The sequence below is a fragment of the Pleurodeles waltl genome, chromosome 9 (assembly GCF_031143425.1).
Source record: "Pleurodeles waltl isolate 20211129_DDA chromosome 9, aPleWal1.hap1.20221129, whole genome shotgun sequence".
NCBI lineage: Eukaryota > Metazoa > Chordata > Amphibia > Caudata > Salamandridae > Pleurodeles > Pleurodeles waltl.
The window spans coordinates 657,028,892-657,050,011 of NC_090448.1; the positions used below are offsets into that span (position 1 = coordinate 657,028,892).

A 21,120-nucleotide genomic window follows, 5' to 3' on the forward strand; every position below is an offset into this window, starting at 1 on the left:
CAGCAAGTGAAATATTTTGGTAAAAAACTCAGGAGGGTCAATTTGCCATCAGATATTTTAAGTCCGGATGTGGCGGATGGATCAGAATAACAGCTGCATCAAGAGGTACTTTCTTCTAAATTGGGCCTTAATAATTTGCTTGCTGAGTTGTGTTGTTACCTGCACGTTCTAGGAAGCTGGTTCTCTATAAAGTGTACCAAAATGAGATGCACTGTGCAGGGAGACCAGGTATCCCCAATTAGTTTAAAGAGCTTACTTTAACAATCGCAAGGTGTTCTATTTGTGATAGTGTGGTCGAGCAGCCTTAGGCTTATCAGAGGGGAGTGGTGAGCATTTGTTGAACTCACAAAGTCAATAAATGAGACACACTCAGTAAGCAAATCCGACACCAATTTAGAATTTTTATACCGATTTTTATATTAGACACTTAAATCTACAGGATCAGGTAAGTACTTTTTCAAGTTAGCGATTTTTCAGAGTATAGAAAAGCTTTCAACTTTGAGGCATGATCCTTGAATGTGGTAATGTTATACTATATGGAGAACACACACTTCATAGGATCACTTGCAAACAACTTGCAGGACTGTTCTTCTGGACTTAAGGTAAGTAGGATCGAAGGTCCTAGGTAACACCAACATTTCGGGTTTACCTGCTCTAGTGTGCTCGGGTGCAGACGTGCTTCCAGTGATGGTAGCCTTGAGCGTTACACGCTAAACTCCATGGGGAAAAGTACCTGTAGGGAGGAGGCTGCAAGTGGGGCCTGTGGAACAGTCCAATAGAACCCAAAGGGGGGCTCAGCTCATGAGGTTCTCTGGACCACAGAGACCTCATTAATTCTCTTGAGCCTGGGCTGGGGAGCTTGGGTGCGGAGATGTTTCATCCGGCGAGGCCAGTGAGTTAGAGGAGTGCAAATCACTTGCAATACCACAACAGTCACCCATTAACTTACCACACCTGAAATGAACCACACTGTGTTACAAAAATAAAGGTCCTTTATTACAGTAGCACTGAACTAGATTACTTATAGGAAGCCCCCCAAACTGGAGGTAAACACACACACACACACACACACCCACCCACCAATAATTAGGAATTAGCATAGGAAACAACAAGCATTGGCAAGAAACTATAGAAAATAGCTAGGGCCCTCGGGAAGGGCCAAACCATATACTCATAGTGGAATGTGAAGTGAAGTCCCCCACCCAAGAATATGGAGTCGTTGGAGGGGAACGGGGAGAGCACAGGACCCCAAGAGCTGAGTACCTAAGTGACCCCCCAGCGATCAGGAGAGCAGAAGTAAGTACCTGGTCTTCCCAAGGACTAATAAGAGGACTTAGAAAAGGAACTTTGCAAGAACAGGACCAGACCAGAGGGAACCCAAAGGCAGATTCTGGAAGAGGAGGACCTACAAAAGAGGGGAACAGAGCTCAGCCCACAATGGAGTGTCAAGACTGGGCAGGGGCCACCAACCCCCTTCCGTGGATGAAGATCTGGGTCGATGGGAGAAGATGATGATCAGCTGTGGAGCCCAGGAGCTGCAGAGAAGTCCTTGGAGCCGTGCAGATTATGTCCCACGTCGGTTGGCAGGTTGCACTCAGTCACTGGTCAGGAGGACCACCAACAAGCCTTTGCGAATGCAAGTTGGAGCAAAAGAAAAGTTGCAAGGCTGAAGAGGGCCAGCAAGATCCTGGGGACTTGACCCTTGGAAGGGAGTCCAGGCTGACGTTCAGCAGTCAGGAGAGTCATCATAAGCAGTCACAACCCTGACAGGCAACCCACTGGCAGCAGGCACAGTAAGTATGTCGTTGTGAGGCCCAATCAGCACACCTGAAGTGGAGTCCCACGTCGCTGGAGCAGTAGAGGAGAGACTGTACTTGCAAGAAGGAAGTGCTGGGGGCCAGGGATACTCGGAGCCTGAAGCTCCTGTGGAGCAGGAGACAAGAAGCCTTGGTTGCTGCAAGAGTTGCAGTACCCAGGGTTGCTGTCCTACAAGGAAAGGCAAGAGCTCAGTCTCCCAAAATAGACGGAGGGCCCAGAGGGCCGAGGGGACCACTCCAGACCACCACCTGTGTTGCAGGTTCCACGCAGTTCCAGAGGAGAGCAGATCCACACAGTCGTTGCTGTAGGTGCCTGCAGAGGAGTGACTCCTTCACTCCAAGGGAGATTCCTTTTTGCTTCTTAGTGCAGCTGAAGTCTTGCCAACCCCTGAGAATGCACAGCCGTGGAAATGTTGCAGTTGCTGAAAGGAACCGGGGAAACAATGTTGCAAGGCGAAGTCCTCTTGGGAGTTTCAGTCCTGTTGGATCCTGAAGTGTCCAGTTGCAGTTCCAGGAGCAGATTTAAACAATGCAGATGAGTCCTGTTGGAGTCTTGCAAGCCGAATCTGGGGACCCACCTGAATGGGAATCCCTGGATAGCCCTACCAGGGGGTTTGGTCACTTTGCACTGTGACCACATATCAGAAGGGGAGTCACTGACGTCACCTGCCTGACCTGGCCCTTCAGATGCTCCCCAGGGGCCTCTGCAACTCTTCTTTTCAAGATGGCATAATCAAGTGGCCACCTGAAGGAGCTCTGGGCACCACCTGTTTGGTGGTGCTGGACAAGGTAGTGGTCACTCCCAATTCCTTTGACCATTTTCATGCCAGAGCAGGGACAGGGTATCCTTGGACTGGTGCAAACCGGTTTATGCAAGGAGGGCACCAAATGTGCCCTTCAAAGCAAACCAGTGGCCTGGGAAGGCTACCCCTCCCCAGCCTTGTAACACCTATTGGGTGGAGAAGTGTGGCTCAATGGTTAGAGCGGCAGACCCTGAAGCAGAGATCTGGCTCAAGACCAGGGTTCAAGTCCGCTTCGGCAGGTCTTGGGCTCAATTCCCCTTGACCAGATAATTCTCGCCTCGGTGCCTAATCTAATTCATGGGTCCCACTCTGCAACTCTGGGCAATAGCTTGCTTAATCTCCACAACGGCCCCAACAGCGCTTGGATGCCTGGCTTCACCCTGGGGGTGCTCAGGAGTGGGCGCCTCACAGGGAAAAGCCAGGAGGGGTTCCATAGCGGTATGAGTACAGCGCCTTGAGACCCTAACGGGTGAGTAGTGCGCTATACAAGTGCTAATTTACATTTATTCCCACACGAGTGGGTGTTGTCTCCCTCTCCTACAGGGAAATCATTTGTTCCATCTTCCCTTGCCTGAGCTGGTCAAGCAGTAGGAGGGCAGAAACCTGCCTGGGGAGTGGCAGCAGTGTGGGCAGCTCACAAAACCCTGGAAGACTGGTAGTAGCAATACCCAGAGTAGATGGAATCATGCCACCAATACGGACATTAGTGTTGGGGTATGATTCCGACATGTTTGACACCAAAAATGCCCAGGTTTGGAGTTACCATTATGTAGCTGGACCAACTGTGGCCAGTACAGGTAAAATAGCTTCCCTGCACTCACGAAGCCCAGTTCATTGGAACTGGAGTTTATAGGTGCACCTCTGCTCATGCAGCAGTGCCCTCACACCAAGAAACCTGCACTCTGCCCTTTGGGCTGGAAGAGCCTACCATTGGGGTGACTTACAGTGATATGGTGTAGTGGCCTGTGGTGATAGGGTGCATGCACCTTTTCACGTAGGCTGCAATGGCAGGCCTGCAGACACATTTTGCATGGGCTCCCATGGGTGGCATAATACATGCTGCAGCCCCTGAGGGATTCCTGGTGTCCTCATGCCCTGTGTACCGAAGTACCATACACTAGGGACTTATAAGGGAACACCAGTATGTCAATTGTGGAGTGCACAAAGGTCCAAGGCAACCGAATTTGGAGGGAGAGCGCACAATCACTGAGGTCCTGGTTAGCAGAATCCCATTGAAAGCAGTCTTTGCATAGAGATAAAAGGGAAAACGTTCGGGTGACCATGCCAAAACGAGGGTACTTTCCTACACCTGGTGCCAGGGGGCCACCTCAGTACTGAATATAGGGGTGTTAAGAGGAGTGTAGAGTAGTAACTAATGGGCTGCATACCCCTTGGGTGACTACACCCCCTATATGAACACTTCCTGTCCCAGAGTTCCTAATTCCACCTAATTCTTTTGTGGAGCACATCAGGCAGCTCACCTTAGGGGTTGGATCTAGCCTGGTGGTGCAACACGTCTACTGCATAGCTAATTTCCTGCCTGTCCTGGTGCTAAATGGACCTCCGGGCAGGGGGTGGCATCCACGAGGTGTGGGTAAGGCAGGGTTGCATATCAAAGGGCGGCAAAGGCATTCAAGCCTCCAGGCCAGATCCTGATTTACCAGCCATCCTGCTGGAGGAGGTGAAATCACCTTCCTCCAAAGCAGGCATTGTTTCTGGCCTCAGAGCGTGGGCTTTCACCTCCAGGGAGTCAGAAACTTCTCTGTGGGAACAGGCTGGTTGATACCAATAGGCCAGCACACAAGAAGACTAGTAGGTTTTAGGGGGCACCTCTAAGGTGCCCTTCACAATAAATCTAATACTGGCATCAGTATGGACGTAATAAAACTAGATGTTTGATACCAAACACAATAGGTACAGAGAAGCAATTATACAGCTGGGTAACTCGTAATGACTAGTTTGCTACCTTAAGATAGGTTCCCTGTTCACTTGTAATATTTAGTAATCAAACTAAACATCACAGGGGCATATCTGCTTATGCAGATATACCCTCACATATAATATAATGCACCCTGCCGTAGGTCTGTAAGGCTTGCTGTAGGGGTGGCCTACATATATTATATGTAGTGACTTTGGCATGGCACACAATGAGTGTGCAATGTCGGGTTTTCAACCATGGTGTGCATCATGTCACATAGCCTGCAGTGGCAGTCTACATGCACTTTGTAGGGGGAGTCCCTTAGGGTGGTATAATACATGCTGCAGCCCTCAGGGACCCTTTTTAGTACTCATGCCCTAGGTACTGGGTGTATCATTTACTACAGAGTTATGGGGTGCTAAGGTGTGTGCCAATTGTACTAAATTAAAGCATGGGAAAGAGTACGAGCACTGGGGACCTGGTTAGCAGGACCCCAATGCACCTTCACTTGAAAAACCCCTGTACCAGTGGCAAAAATTGGGTTGATCCTTTCAAAAAAGCCACTTTCTTACAAACGTAACAAATTTGATTCCCTCCAAACTCATATTTTTCAACTTTCTGAGGTTAGGGGATGCAGTGATGTTAAACTGATTGGTTTTTAATTTATTTGTAACTTATTTGGGTATTCCTAATGTAGACACTTCATTGCCTTTTAGTGACTATGTGAAGTATAAAAAACACAACACAAGATGGCCAACTTATGTCATCCCTTTCAAAAGTAGCCTCTTCCTCATTTCAAATACTTGTCAGCAAGTTGAATGTATAAAAACTTCTATACCAAGATGACTGACAGACTTACATTTACTTCAAATACGAGTTCCAATAATAAACAGCCATAAAGCAGTCAAAAGCATGATTTATATTATTTAATATTAGTAGTATACCAAAACTTTGGTATGGGTCCTGTAGTTGGTGTGCTCTTCATACTTTGAAGACTTGGGAAATAGAAGTTATATATGTGTTACTTACCTGCATGAGTAGTTTTGCAGCATAATATGTATTACCTAAAAAGGTATCAGAGGTACTTCTGAAGGGTATTGGTACCTGGACATATGAACCTGAAAATGACACACCAGCATATTTCTTCTAAAGTTTTTCAATTACTGATAAACTTGATATCTGTAACTTTTCTGTGCCAAAACTTTGGCAGTATAAAGCAAACCATGTGAGTGTGTCGGTTATCAAGGTGCCTAAACTATTGTTTCAAAAGGTAGATTTTCCTAATGCAACTGTACAGAGGACGTTGTCCGGTCATCACCTGTATTTTATCTAGAAACACTTTCAATGATGTCACAAAAAATAAGATAGAGCACTCATTCGTCCCAAGGAGATCAGAGGAGAAAGAGGAATATGATCCGATGAAGAATTAAAGTACCCTGTCTGGACCTTCAGAATCTCCCTGCAGAGTCTGTACATGGTAGAGTCAAAGATCATAGAAACAGTGTCACATCAAAATGTTACTGGTCACACTGCAGCAGTACAGTCACATGAACAACATACCCAGGTGTGATGTTCACGGCCAAAGAATGCATAGCAAATATTCCTTACGATTATATCATCTTTCTTATCAATAGGAATTGTTTTTTCAAAACATAAGCAATTTCAATTTCAGTTACTTAAATGACATAGAGATGCTCCTGTTACTGCAGTTCGAATCAGGATACCACACAGCTGCTATTAGTTAAGTTTTAGGATGAGCCATGCTTTTGAAGCTAAATATTTCTTCTCTATTGTCTCCAAGTTTTTTACTTTCATGTGCCTGTTGATTGCATATTCTGAGTGTAGTGATGAAGTCTGTTTTTGTTCATTTGTCACTTTTATTATTTTTCTCTTTCATCCAGGGTTTATCACAATGACTCCACAGCTATTTATTAATTATAAAATGAAGTCCGTAGCCCACCTTCCCTGGAGGATGTTGACATACAAAGCCCTCAACACTTTCATTGATGACCTCTTTGCTTTTGTCATCCGGATGCCAATGATGTACCGAATCGGCTGCCTACGAGATGGTAAGGGAATGCGATTTGACTAATAATGTCACTGTAGAGTAAGTTTGTGTGGTGGTGGTGCAGGAAAGCAGTGGCGTGAAGTTTTGTGCAAGCTGTTTGAAAACTATAATTCTGAAGGTTCCCTAGCCATTATCCAAAATGGTTATTGCATAGAATTCATACATTTCCCACCAGATGTGCCCCCGAGAGCACACAATATGTCCAAACAACACTTAGACCTGTTACAGCTAGAAGTCAAAGCATTGTTACAAAAACAAGCAATAGAGCTAGTACCCAACCATCAAAAAGGAACAGGTGTCTACTCCCTGTATTTCCTAATTCCAAAGAAAGACAAAACGTTGAGATCCATATTAGACCTCAGAACGCTGAATCTCTACATCAAATCAGATCACTTCCACATGGTAACACTTCAAGACGTGATTCACTTGCTCAAAAAACAGGACTACATGTCAACGTTAGATCTCAAGGATGCATATTTCCACATACCTATGCATCCTTCTCACAGGAAATACTTAAGGTTTGTAATCCAGGGCGTGCTTTACCAATTCAAGGTGTTACCATTCGGGATAACCACAGCACCAAGGGTATTCACAAAATGCCTAGCAGTAGTAGCCGCTCATATAAGGAGACAGCACATGCACGTATTCCCATACTTACACAATTGGTTAATAAAAACCAGCACTCAGCAACAGTGTCTTCTTCACACACAATACGTTATAGAAACTCTACACAAACTAGGGTTTTCTATAAACTACCAAAAATCACATCTACAACCATCCCAAATACAACAATACTTGGGAGCAACACTCAACACACAAAAGGCAATTGCCACTCCAAGTCCTTAAAGGATACAAGCGTTCCAGAATATAATAATAAACATGCAGCCAAACCAACACTACCAGGTGAAGTTTGTAATGAAACTTATAGGCATGATGTCTTCATGCATAGCCATTGTCCCAAATGCAAGACTACACATGCGGCCCTTACAACAGTGCCTAGCAAGACAATGGACACAAGCACAGGGTCAACTCCAAGATCTAGTGTTGATAGACCACTAGACACATTTCTCGCTTCAATGGTGGAACCCTATAAATTTAAACCAAGGGCGGCCATTCCAAGATCCAGTGCCTCAATACGTGATCACAACAGATGCTTCCATGATGGGGTGGGGAGCACACCTCAACCAGCACAGTATACAGGGACAATGGAACATTCAACAAAAACAACTGCACATAAATCATCTAGAACTGTTGGCAGTGTTTCTAGCATTGAAAGCATTTCAACCACTGATAGCCCACAAACACATTCCTGTCAAAACAGACAACATTACAACAATGTATTACCTCAACAAACAAGGAGGGACACACTCGTCACAACTGTGTCTCTTAGCACAGAAAATTTGGCATTGGGCGATTCACATTCGCCTAATAGCACAATACATCCCAGGCATTCAAAACCAGTTAGCCGACAATCTCAGTCGAGATCACCAACAAACACATGAATGGGAAATTCATCCCCAGATCCTACAAGATTACTTTCAACGCTGGGGAACCCCAAAAATAGACCTATTCGCAACCAGAGTAAACGCAAAATGCCAAAACTTTGCGTCCAGGTACCCACACCCTCAGTCCAAGGGCAATGCGTTATGGATCAGGCAGGGATATTTGCTTACGCTTTTCCCCCTCTCCCACTCATTCCTTATCTGGTAAACTGAGTCAAAACAAACTCAAACTAATACTCATAGCACCAACCTGGGCTCGCCAACCATGGTACACAACACTGCTGGACCTATCAGTAGTACCTCACCTCAAATTACCAAACAGGCCAGATATGTTAATTCAATACAAACAACAGATCAGACACCCGAATCCAGCATCGCTCAATCTAGCAATCTGGCTCCTGAAGTCTTAGAATTTGGACACTTAGACCTTACACAAGAATGTATTGAGGTCATTAAACAAGCTAGGAAACCTTCTACAAGACCTTGTTATGCAAACAAATGGAAAAGGTTTGTTTACTACTGCCCCAATAATCAAATTCAACCACTACATGCTTCCGCAAAGGACATTGTAAGTTACTTATTACACTTACAAAAGTCTAAACTAGCATTCTCTTATATTAAAATACATCTCACAGCAATATCTGCCTATCTGCAGATTACACATTCAACATTGCTTTTTAGAATCCCAGTCATCAAAGCATTTATGGAGGGATTAAACAGAATCATACCCCTGAGAACACCACCAGTACCTTCATAGAACCTTAATATTATATTAACACGACTCATGGGACCACCATTTGAACCCATGCACTCTTGTGAAATGCAATACTTAACTTGGAAGGTAGCCTTCCTAATAGCTATCACATCTTTTAGGAGAGTAAGTGAGATACATGCATTCACTATACAAGAACCCTTTATACAAATACATAAACATAAAGTGGTTCTCCGTACAAATCCCAAATTCTTACCAAAAGTTATATCACCATTCCACCTAAACCAAACAGTGGAACTCCCAGTCTTCTTTCCACAGCCAGACTCATTAGCCGAAAGAGCCTTACATACATTAGACATTAAAAGAGCACTAATGTATTACATTGACAGAACAAAACAGTTTCGCAAAACAAAACAATTGTTTGTAGCCTTCCAAAAACCTCATGCAGGAAATCCTATATCCAAACAAGGCATTGCCAGATAGATAGTGAAATGTATCCAAACTTGCTATATTAAAGCAAAAAGAGATCTACCTATTACACCCAGAGCGCATTCCACTAGGAAAAAAGGCGCCACAATGGCTTCTCTAGGAAATATACCTATGACAGAAATTTGCAAGGCAGCCATATGGTCTACGCCTCATACATTCACAAAACATTACTGTGTAGATGTGTTAACAACACAAGCCACAGTAGGACAGGCTGTATTACAAACATTATTTCAAACAACTTCAACTCCTACAGGCTAAGCCACCGCTTTTGGGGAGATTACTGCTTATTAGTCTATGCACAGCATGTGTATCTGCAGCTACACATGCCTTCGGACGGAAAATGTCACTTACCCAGTGTACATCTGTTCGTGGCATGAGATGCTGCAGATTCACATGCGCCCTCCCACCTCCCCGGGAGCCTGTAGCCGTTATAAGTTGAATGAAATTCGTAAATAAATACTACTTTAATACACATTATGTACATACATACTTACTCCATTGCATGGGCACTTTTAGTATATTCACAACTCCTACCTCACCCTCTGCGGGGAAAACAATCTAAGATGGAGTCAACGCCCATGCGCAATGGAGCCGAAAGGGAGGAGTCCCTCGGTCTTGTGACTCGAAAAGACTTCTTTGAAGAAAAACAACTTGTAACACTCCGAGCCCAACACTAGATGGCAGGATAATGCACAGCATGTGAATCTGCAGCGTCTCATGCCACGAACAGATGTACACTGGGTAAGTGACATTTTCCATATATATATATATATATATGTGTGTGTGTGTGTGTCTATATATTTGTGTATATGTAGTTCTGAAATGTATATATGTGTTCAAAATTAATGTTTATGTGTAAGGATGTATAGATATATATTTTTATATATATTGAGTTTGCACTTGTTGTGCTTGTGATGTTGGTATTCACCGTTCACCTTAAAGGCATGGTAAAAAAAAGTGTGTAAAAGCACGCCAGCGAGGACTTCTTATGGCTCCGATAATGTCAGACGGAGTCGCATCCTAGTCGATGTGCAGAGATAGAAAGAAATTTCCGTTGAATGCTGGTGCATTGGGAGAATTCAAAAGATGAGTAATCTACAGGTAGATATTAAATCCACCAGAAAAAGCGTTGACGAAGGTAAGTAACCTGTTCTTGTGCAAGAGAAGAACAAAGCATGCTTATCAAAAGTCACTTCTGAGGGCCTGATTATGAGTTTGGCAGTTGAAACGCTACAACTCCAGTACGGCAGTGATGAGGCGGCCATCAAGGTAGTGGCCTCACCACTGTTGTTTACAATGTTTCCAACGAGCTGACTGGAGGAAATGTTGTCTTATTGCATTTCTGACAGCCTGGTGGAAACAGTGCTGTGGCATTGGCCAGTGCCCTCACACACAGCACCCTCAGAATGCTCACTGTCTGCTACAGCAGACCATGCACATTCCGAGGGTGCTGACTGGGCCCCTGCACTGCCCATGACATGGTTGTCGGCAGTGCAGCCCCCAACCCCCCCAACAACAAAAAACCCCAGTCCTCCTTAGAGGACCCTCAGCTTTGCTCCTACCAGTTTGCAGGGTTTTCCGGAGTTGCCCACGCTGCTGCCATCCTACAGACAGGTTTCTGCCCTCCTTCTTCTTGACCAGCTCTATCCCAGGAAGGCAGAGCAAAGGATGTCCTTTGGGAGTGGGAGGCAACACTGTCTCCCTTTGGAAATAGGTGTTACATAGCTTGGGAGGGGTAACCTCCCCAAGACACCGGTATGCTTTGAAGGGAACATTTTGGGGCCTCCTTGCATAAACCGGTTTGCACCAATCCAAGAATCCCTGGTCCCTGCTTTGGCGTGAAACCGGTCAATGGAAAGGGGAGTGACAATTCCCCTGTCCATTACCACCCCAGAAGTGGTGCCCAGAGCTCCTCCAGGTGGGCATTTGATTCTTCCATCTTAAATCCCAGGTGGGAGGAGGCCCCTGGGAGCATCTGAGTAGCCATGTCAGGCAGGTGATGTCACAGTCCCCTCCTGATAGGTGGTCACCCTGCTGGAATGACCAATCCCCCTTCCTGGGCTAATTAGGGTCTCCCTCTTGGGTGGGTCCTCAGATTTGACGTGCAAGATTCCAGCAGGACTCCTCTGCATCGTTTACTTTATCTTCTGGCCACCAGGACTGCAACTGGACCCTGCAGGAACCGACAATCTGCAACTCAAGCGACGACTCTGCTTTGCAACATTGGTACTCTAGATCCTTCCAGCAACTGCAACATTTCCCTGGCTGTGCATCCTCTGAGGGTGATGGGTCTTCAGCCTGGACAAGAAGCAAAAAGGAATCTCCCTTGGAGTGAAGTAGTCACTCCCCTGCATCTCCAGCCACCAACTGCAATGACGTCCAGCTGTGTGGATCTTATCTCCTGCAAAACTGCGTGGATCCTGCAACACAGGTTGTGGTTTGGAGTGGTCCCCTCGGTCCTTTCCTGCTGGCCAACTTGGGAGACGGTAAGCCCTTGCCTCTCCTTGCCGGACAGTACCCCTGTGCAGCAACACTCTTGCAGCTACAAAGGCTTATTTGTTCCTCCTCCAAGGGATCTTCAGGCTCCATGTAGCCCCTTCCTGCAAAGCACAGTCTCCGGCCTGCTTCTCCAGCGACGTGGAACACCTTTTCAGGTGTGCTGAGCGAGCTTCACTTCACTTACTGTGTCTGCTGCCTGTGAGTTGCCTGTGGGGGCAGCCTCCTCATTTTCAGACTCTCCTCACTGCTGAGAGTCACTTAGAACTCCCGTACTTGGGTTGAGTCCCCCTGGACCTTCCTGGTCCCCTGCGACTCTTGCCTTTGCCAAGGCTTATTGGTGGTTTTTCCACGCCACTGACTGACTGACTGCAACTCTTCTTCCGACATGGGACATCATCATCATCATCATCATCATCATTTCTGGAACTCTTCTTCTGCTCCTGTTCTGCATAGCTGACTCCTTATCTTCACCGTCGACCTGGTTCTGCAGCTCCAAAAGGGTGGATAGTGGCTCCTGCCCCAACTGGACACTCCAATTTGAACTGGACCTGTCCCCTTCATTTTCAGGTCCTCTTCGGTCAGGATCCACCTTCGGTTTCTTCCAGTCTAGCTTGGGTCTTGTACAGTCGTTTTTAGAAGTTTTACCTGTGGGTTTGTGGAAAAACCAAGTACTTACCTTTTCTCTCCCAGTCTCTGGGGGCACCCTGTTACTTAACTTTCTGGGAATTCCTAGTTCCTTCAGATCCTCTCTACAGATTCCACTTCCTTGGGTGGGGGACTGACTTTTGCATTCCACTTAATATATGGTTTGGTCTCCCCCTAGGGTCTCCATTTATTCTGCAATTTCACTGTTTTCTATTGTGTCCTCTGCCAATTCCTGTCTCCTGTTGTGTATATAATAGTGTTTACTCACCTGCTGGTGGAGTATTGCCTATGCAGTATTTTAGTATTTGTGTTACCATAATAAAGTACCTTTATTTTTGCAACAGTGTGGTTTTTTCATGTGTGCAACTGCTGTGTGACTGTAGTGGTATTGCATAAGCTTTGCATGACTCCTAGATAAGTCTTGGCTGCTCATCCACAGCTACCTCTAGAGAACCCTGGCTTTTTAGACACTGTCTACTCCTCACTAATTGGGGATACCTGGACCTGGTATAAGGTGATAACACCATAGGTGCTCACCACACATCAGGCCAGCTTCCTACAATTAGCATGGCTGTGCCGAACTCAGCACTGCCATGGCTGACCACAACTTTGACCACCGCCAACCCAACAGGATCCTTGATCCTGGTGAAGGTGGCTGCCTCCAGGTGGTCTGATCGCCAGGATTGTAACGTGGCGGTGGGACCACCAGGATTGTGGCTGTCCAACCGCCACTGCAAGTTTGGCTGTCCGAGGACTGCCAAACTCATACTGATGCCCTGAGTTAGTGATGGACAGTCAAAAGAGCGATTCTAGATGACAGAAGGAAAACAGTCTTAAGTTATTATTATATCACTTCAGTACACCCTGTGCTTACTAGGGGAAGTTTAAATGTAGTGTTTATAATTCTTTAGAGTAACATTTCAAGGTACAGTGCAGTACTAGTTCTAGTTTTCAGATGTTATGTTGGCTTTTAAGAGTTTAGTCCTGTATTGTAACCCAGGACCATTAGCTCTGTCTTTCAGTTTAGCAGTTAGCTCACAGGTCAGTCAAATGCATGTGGAAACCAAGGTTCTGTATAAAAGAGTTCTGTAAACCATTAAATATATTAAAATATTCCCTTTAGCAAGAAATCTTCTAGCAGAAACAGAAGACACATGATTGGTTTTAGCTCAGTCCATTTATCTCAAACAGAATTCCATTCACTGCTGAAGGGCAAGGAAGGTCAGATGAGAGGTGGTAATAGCACCGTGATACACATAAGAGGGTGAAGGATACAAAACCAGTACCTAAACTAAAACTGCATGTAGATTGCTTATCTCTTGTATCAGCTCTAGGCACTAGACTTGGTCAGAAACCTAAAGTACCGTCTATGCCAAAAGGTGGTGCCTTGGCTCTGTCTCAACTTTGAGTTCCACTGTAGATATGACATCACAACATAGTATAATGTGCTACCCTAGCACACTGACATCGGTTCTTTTTTTCCTGCACCCTTCACAGATGAGTTGCTCTTCTCAGATTATGTTAATAAAAATTGTTGTCTTATGAGGTACTGATGGACCCCATCCTTGTCCCATGTGACAACCAGTATCCTGCTGTGGTTGTGACCTGCTAGGTCACCGACATCACCCAGCAACTGGGGACCCAAACTTACTGACTGATCTCCCATCCCTTGTAGAGCCTTGTGGTTCAAGCCTCCCAGGGCACTGGAAATGAGCAAAATCATAATTTCAACCTACTCGAGTTTCATGGGATCTACCTGGCACTCAAGGCATTCCTTCCATCCACTCAAGGACAGTCGGTTCAGGTCCTGACAAACTACACCACTGTGATGTGGTATGCCAAAAACCAGAGTTGCTTTTGATCACATCCCCTATGTCTGGAGGTGCTGAGGTTCTAGTCTTGGGCCCAGGTTCATGGTGTCCGGCTGGTTGTGGACCATCTGGCAGGCACCTTAATCGTGCAGCCTTACTATCTCAGTGGATGCCATCCCGCTGACCACAAGCAACTTCTTCACCCTAAGGTGGTTTGCTCAGTCTTCACCCTTTGAAGCACTCTTCCAGTAGAGCTGTTAGCTTTTAACAAGGACACAACACTGCCCACTGTTCTGCAGCCTGCAGTTTCCTCTGCAAGGATCTCTGGGGACATCTGAATCTTCACAGCCTCCACCTTCATACCTTGGGATTGAGCAGGGCATTCTGAGCTGTTTTGACAAGCCTGCAGAAGTTGTGGACGTCTTTTCAGCTCAGCATCCTTCTCCCAAGTCAGTCATATGTTGACTCTTATAAGGTGTGTATACTAAGTATGTGCTTTGCGCCAGATTTTGACCATTGAGACTTTACTGTGGCTACTGTTAAATGTTATTACTAGGCCCTTTCGTTGTTTCATTGTTGACCCGATCAGCCTTTGTTATTTGTATCTCCTACTGTTATGAGACTTCTGAAGTAGTTGACCTATTGGTTTCCCACTGTCCTGTTTGTTAAATCGGAGTGAAACTTGAATTTTGTGCTTCCCCTCCTGTTGTGTTCACTTTTTGAGTCCATGCATAGTTGTGAATTGATGCTGCTCACTAAAAAAAAAACTTTTTGTGATGACAACTTGTAGGAAAGTACCCCTTTTTGACATGGTCACCCCCACTTTTTGCCTGGTATTCAATGCAATTTTGACTGAAAGTGCACTGGGTTCTCTTCTAGGGGATCCTCATCAAAAGCCATTAGCACTGAATATTCCTGCCCACATGTGGAGACCCCGGAGCTTCTGATGGAGAGTTCTAGTTGCAGGTTTCTTACCATAGACTTTTCCCAAACAGTCAGCCTAGATCTGGACTTTTCTCAAGCAGTACCCCAGCGTCAGGTGTGATCGGTGTTGTGTGTGCACACCAGATATGACATTGCAGGACCTATGTGACTCTGACCCAGAGCCGGACCGGGGTTGTGCAATTCCAACTTTGCAGGGACTTTACTCCCTTGGTCAGATCTTGACTCTTATTCTTTTCGGTTTGGGTACAGTGAGGATTTGAGCTGGGTCGTTGCGCCCATTGTATTACAAGCTAGAAGATCGCTTCGACTAGTGGACAGACCTGGGTGAGTCCAGTTGTCCGGACACTTTCCTGACACTGGCATGCTTTCTCCCCCTACCGTGGCTACAGGGGAGGGAGCGTCCCATTCATGGTGGTGCGAAGAGTGGCCGAGGTCCTGGGCCTTAAGCTGCCTTCAGAGGCAGTCAGAACTAACCCCTTTACAGAGGTGCTTCAGCTTGAGGCTTCCCTACTGAGTACCTTTTAATGAAGCTCTTACTGATGTCCTGCTGGGGACCTGATCCAAGCCAAGCACAAGGGCCTACTGTGAACAAGACAACTGCCCACCGCCACAGACCTGCTCCAATTGACCCTGCGTTCCTGACTCAACACCCAAACCCTGAGAGCTTGGTTATCCAAGCCTCCACAGCCCCGCGTGCATTGGAGACAAAGCAGACTCTGCGCTCGAGCGCTTTAAGGAGTTCTGACATATGACCAGATCCTTGAGCCCTGCAGCTGAGCCTTACCCCCCCACCTCATTTTATGCGCTACATAAGCGCTACACAACCACTTCTGTTCCCCTCCAGCCACCGTGCGGCGCATTCTGGCCAGCCACTGCATGGCTGGGGACGTGGGCTCCATTGTCCTCATGGGACAGGGAACCAGCAATCGAGCCATCTACTACCCCCACAGCCCCCCCTCCCCCACAGCACCTCCAAACCTTCCTAGTCTGATGCTTCCCCAGCCAGGGACCAGTAAGGGGCCGTATTCGTCATCACCTGCCCCACTGGCAGTCCATCACATCAGACAGGTTGGTTTTGCAAATAATCCAAAGGGGCTACTCTCTTCCCTTCAAGATTACTCCTACATCCATGCCTCCATCCTTCGATCGGTTGACAGAGGATCACCTGGCCCTTCTCCACGAGGAGGTTATGGCTCTCTTGGCCATGGGAGCCATAGAGAGGGTTCCTGTGCCAGAACTAGGTCGTAGTTGTTATTACTGCTGCTTTCTGGTGCTCAAAAAGGACAAAGGTCTCTGCCCCACCCTTGACCTTCGGTTCCTCAATCTCTTCCTCAAAAAGTTGTTTAAATGCTCACTCTGGCTCAGGTTCTATCTGCCCTCAACCTAGGGGGTTGGATGGCAGTGTTGCTTGCAGGAGGCCTATTTCCATTCTGCCTGCCCACAGATGTTACTTGCAATTCATGGTAGGCCACAAACATTTTCAGTTCACCATGCTCTCCTTTGGCCTTACCAGCGCCCCTAAGGTGTTCACCAAGGTAATGACAATGGTCACAGCTCATCTGCACAGATCAGGGGTTTGTCTTCCCTTACATTGACGACTGGCTGTTGAAGGCAGGTCTCCCCCCACCCCTCCAACCCAGCTGTTTTCTCCCACATCTGGAAGATGGCAGACGACCTGCATTTGCTGTGTTTCTATAAGCGTGCCAAAGTCGCACCTAACTCCCTCTCAGAGGTTTCCTTTCATCGGAGTTGTTCTGAATACAGTGCAGTTTCTGGCTTATCCTCCCAAGAGGTGAGTCCAGGATATTTAGGCTATAATACTGATGTTTCAGCAGTATCATGGATTTCGGTGAGAATGACTGAGGGCTGCTGGGCCTCATGACCTCCTGTATCCTTCTGATGGCACATGCCAGATGGCAAATGCGGGCTCTTCAGTGGGATCTGAAGATCCACTGGATGCAACATCAGGGTAGTCTTTCTGACATGGTCCAGTTCTCTGAGGGAACTGCACGAGATCTGCATTGGTGGCTGTTGAACCGCGATTGAGTCCGAGGCAGATCGGACAGTAGTGACCGATGCACGACTCCTTGGATGGGACTTCCACTTGGGAGGGGCAGAGATCAGAGGCGTCTGGTCCCTGACTGAGTACGGCCTTCGCATCAATCTTTTTGAAGCTCAGGGCGATCAGACGGGCATTGAAAGCATTCAGTCTCTCTCTCAAAGGGAAAGTAGTGCAGGTGTTCACAGACAATACCACCGCCATGTGGTACTGCAACATGCAAGGTGGGGTAGGGTCATGGACCCTTTTTCCAGAGGCTCTGCACCTCTGAACATGACTGGAACATCAAGGCATTTCCCTGGTTGTTCAACACCTGGCAGGCTCTCTGAACACTAAAGCGGATGAACTCGGCCAACAGTGCCCGGTCAATCGCGAATAGCATCTCCATCCGGAGGTGACGCAAAGTCTCTTTTAGCAGTGGTGAGAGCTTTATTTAGATCTGTTTTCCCCTGCAGAGAACATGCCATGTCAGCAGTTTTGTGCATTGGAGTTTCCAAGGCAGCACTCGCTCGGTGACACTTTTTTTTCTTGAGTGGAGCTCAGGCCTACTGTACGCCTATATCTGCCCAGAGTTCTCAAGAACAACCGGGCCCAAGTAATCCTTGTAGCTCTGGACTGGGCACGAAGAGGCTGGTCTCCTGAGGTATTGAGCATGGTCCACGATCTTCCGATCAGACTGCCTCTTCAGGAGGATCTTCTGTTGCAGCAGCAGGGGAGGGTTCTCTACCTAAACCTGTCCAGTCTCCGCCTTCTTGCATGGAGATTGAGCGGTGGCAGTTGACAGCTTTTGACCTTCTGCCTGAAGTATGTAATGTTACCTTGGCAGCTAGGCATCCCTCCACCAGAACGATATGCACCTGTTGTAGGAAACTGGCTCCTTGTTTGCAGTACCCCTCCTCCACACACACGTTTTGCCTGATATCGGATGCTGACTTGACTGTGTGCTTTGACCAGGGAGGGTCCCTAAGGGCTGCAGCATATATTTTGCCACCTTAAGGGACCCCTCACCAAGCACATGCACATTGCCAATGGGGAGAAAGTGGTAAAGTCGACATGGCACCCCCCCTCAGGGTGCCATGCCCTCCAACCACTGCCTGTGGCATAGTTAAGTCACCCCTCTAGCAGACCTTACAGCCCTAAGGCAGGGTGCACTATACCACAGGTGAGGGCATAGCTGCTTTAGCAATATGCCCCCCTATAGTGTCCAAGTCCATTCTTAGACATTGTAAATGCAGTGTGGCCATATTAAGTACATGGGTTGAGAGTTTGTCATCACAAACTCAGCTCCATGATGGCTACACTGAAGCCTGAGAAGTTTGGTATCAAACTTCTAATCACAATAAACCCACACTGATGCTAGCGTTGGATTTATTGTAGAAATCTTAGAGATGCCCCCCTATATTTTACTCAATCCTTTAGTGCAGGACTGACCACCCTATGCCAGTCTGCCACTAAGAGGCAAGTTTCTGCCCCCATTTGGTGAGAGCCTTTGTGCTCTCTGAGCCCACAAACGAATCTTGCACTGGGTGGAGGCGTGTCACAGCCCAACTTGCAGGAACTGTAACGCTTGGCCATGAGTCTCAAAGGCTCAGGCATTCTGTTACAGTGCCCAGGGGCGCTGCAGCTAGTGGAGATGCCTGCCCCCCAGACAAAGCCCCACTTTTGGTTGCAAGTTCAGCTCGAAACTTAAGGAAAACAAGGAGGAGTGTGTCCTTTGGAGAGACTGTCCTCAATTGCTCAGAAGTGTGCCAACAACTTTCAAAGTCCACACCCATCAGCCAGACAGATTGCTTCTCTTCTGGGATCAAAGGCTTCATGTATCTTCCTTGTTCCCAGTACCGGACTGCTACGAGACCGTTTAGCAGAATCTGGAAGATCAGTGGAATCAATTCCCAGACCATTGGGACAAAAAGCTAACCCTGTCTCAGTCTGCAGAAACATCAATACAGTGGTGGTATCATAGATTTAAAAAAAAAAAAAAAAAATGTTTTAAAAATACAAATCTGCTGATCTGTGTCCCCTTTCACCAGGACACTCCTACCCAAACACTAACAGATGCGTCTCTCCAGGGTTGGGGTGCTCACATGGGTTCCCTACAGACGAAGGGCCTGTAGTCAGCCAAAAAGCGACAATACAATATCAACATGCTGGAGCTGTGGGTGGTCCATCCAGCCTTCCAGTCCTTTCATCCATCCAAACAAACTAGCGCTTTCTTCATCCAAACAGACAACACAGCCACAAAGCATTATGTAAACAAACAACGGGGCACGCACTCCTGACCGCTATCCCTGGAAGCATTGGCCATCTGGAACTGGCTCATAGCAAGAAGGTTGACAATGTCAGCGATTCACCTGCCAGGAGTCCAGAATACACAGCGGACTCTTGAAGCCGAAACTTTGCTAAAACATACAGCTGGTTCTGCACGACAACGTCGTACGAGATTTTTTCCGATAATGGGGGCATCTACATATAGACCTGTTTGCAGACTAAAACAACAAATTTGCATCCAGGTTCTACTGACTGGGAACAAAAAGGCAATGCCCTTTTGATAGACTGGTCTGGTACATTTCTTTACAAGTTTCTTTCCATTCCATTGATCCCAACAGTCATGAACAAATTGTACAGAGCCAGGACCAGAATGATCCTGCTAGTCCCAGATTGGCCCCGCCAGTGGTGGTACCTGCATCTCCTCCCCCTGTCAGAAACACCACACAATAGGCTGCCATGCAGACTGGATTTCCTCTTCATGTTCTTAGGGAAGGTTTTCCATCCCAGCCTTCCCTCTCTGAGTTTGGCAGTACGGCTCCTGAATTCCTCCAGTATCGCCTTCTAGGTCTCTCACAAGAATGCATGAACATTCTTAGTGAGTTCAAAAGAACATCAATCAGATGTTCTTATGCTTTTAAATGGAAAGGTTTTTAAATGAGGTGTGCTCAAAAAGATTTCCATCCAAACATTGGGCAGGAGGAAGTAATATCACCTTGTCTCCTTCATTTAGCAAAAATATGGTCTACTATCCACCTCTACTAGTGTATATCTTGCAGCATTTACTGCGTACAGGAAGTCCCCTACACAGATGTCTTTCTTCCAAATGCCTGTAGTAAAGGACATTTTTTTTGGAGGGAGGGACTGAAGGTGATTCCATCTTGTTCCCCCTCTCGGCCTTGGGAATTGAATGTGGTGCTTTCAAAGCTCATGGGTCCCACTTTTGAACCTGTGCGTAAAGCATCCTTACAGCACCTTACCTGGGAAACTGCTTTTCTTGTGGCCATAACTTTGGCATGCAGTCAGCGAGATTCAGTCTCTCTGTGCCAAAGAACCTTACAAGGTGTTCCATGCTAATAGGGTGGTGATGGGAACTCATTCGAGTTTTCTTCCTAAGATCCCAAGATGGTGTCACAGGCACACAAGTGGGGTTGTGTTTTTATCAGGGCAAGTGGGGAAACACTGGGCGGTAGGAATTTTGGGATGCCTGCACATTCATGTAGTTTACATGACAGAAAAGCAAGGAAATATAATGTTTTTAATCAACCTTTCACCTTTGCAGGATATTCTTGGTAAGGAAACTTTGTTGTATCCACATACGCCTTACCTCCGTGGATTGCCCTGGGTGTCTAGTTTTCAGAAATGTCTGGGTTTGGTAGGTTTCCCTATATGGCCGCCGAGCCCAGGACCAAAGACACAGGTGACCGGATTCCAAAACTAGCTTTTTTTGTGGTAGGTAATTTTGATATCTCCACAATACGTTTTGGGCCCTTCCCTGTCGCGGTCACCTGCCCACCCACACAATTGAGGCAGTGTTTTTCTCTCGAGACTTGGGGGAACGCTGGGTGGTGGGAAGTTAGTGGCTGC

The 21,120-nt window shown here is 46.7% G+C and overlaps 1 protein-coding gene across 1 annotated transcript in view; it reads left to right on the forward strand.

The window, feature by feature from the left end:
- The window catches only part of CLPTM1 (CLPTM1 regulator of GABA type A receptor forward trafficking), a 326,345-nt gene that overhangs the window by 299,638 nt on the left and 5,587 nt on the right, over positions 1-21,120 (forward strand). The window contains exon 13 of the mRNA XM_069207717.1: positions 6,440-6,607. Coding sequence (XP_069063818.1) covers positions 6,440-6,607 — 168 coding nt within the window. The remainder of the gene's footprint in view (positions 1-6,439; positions 6,608-21,120) is intronic.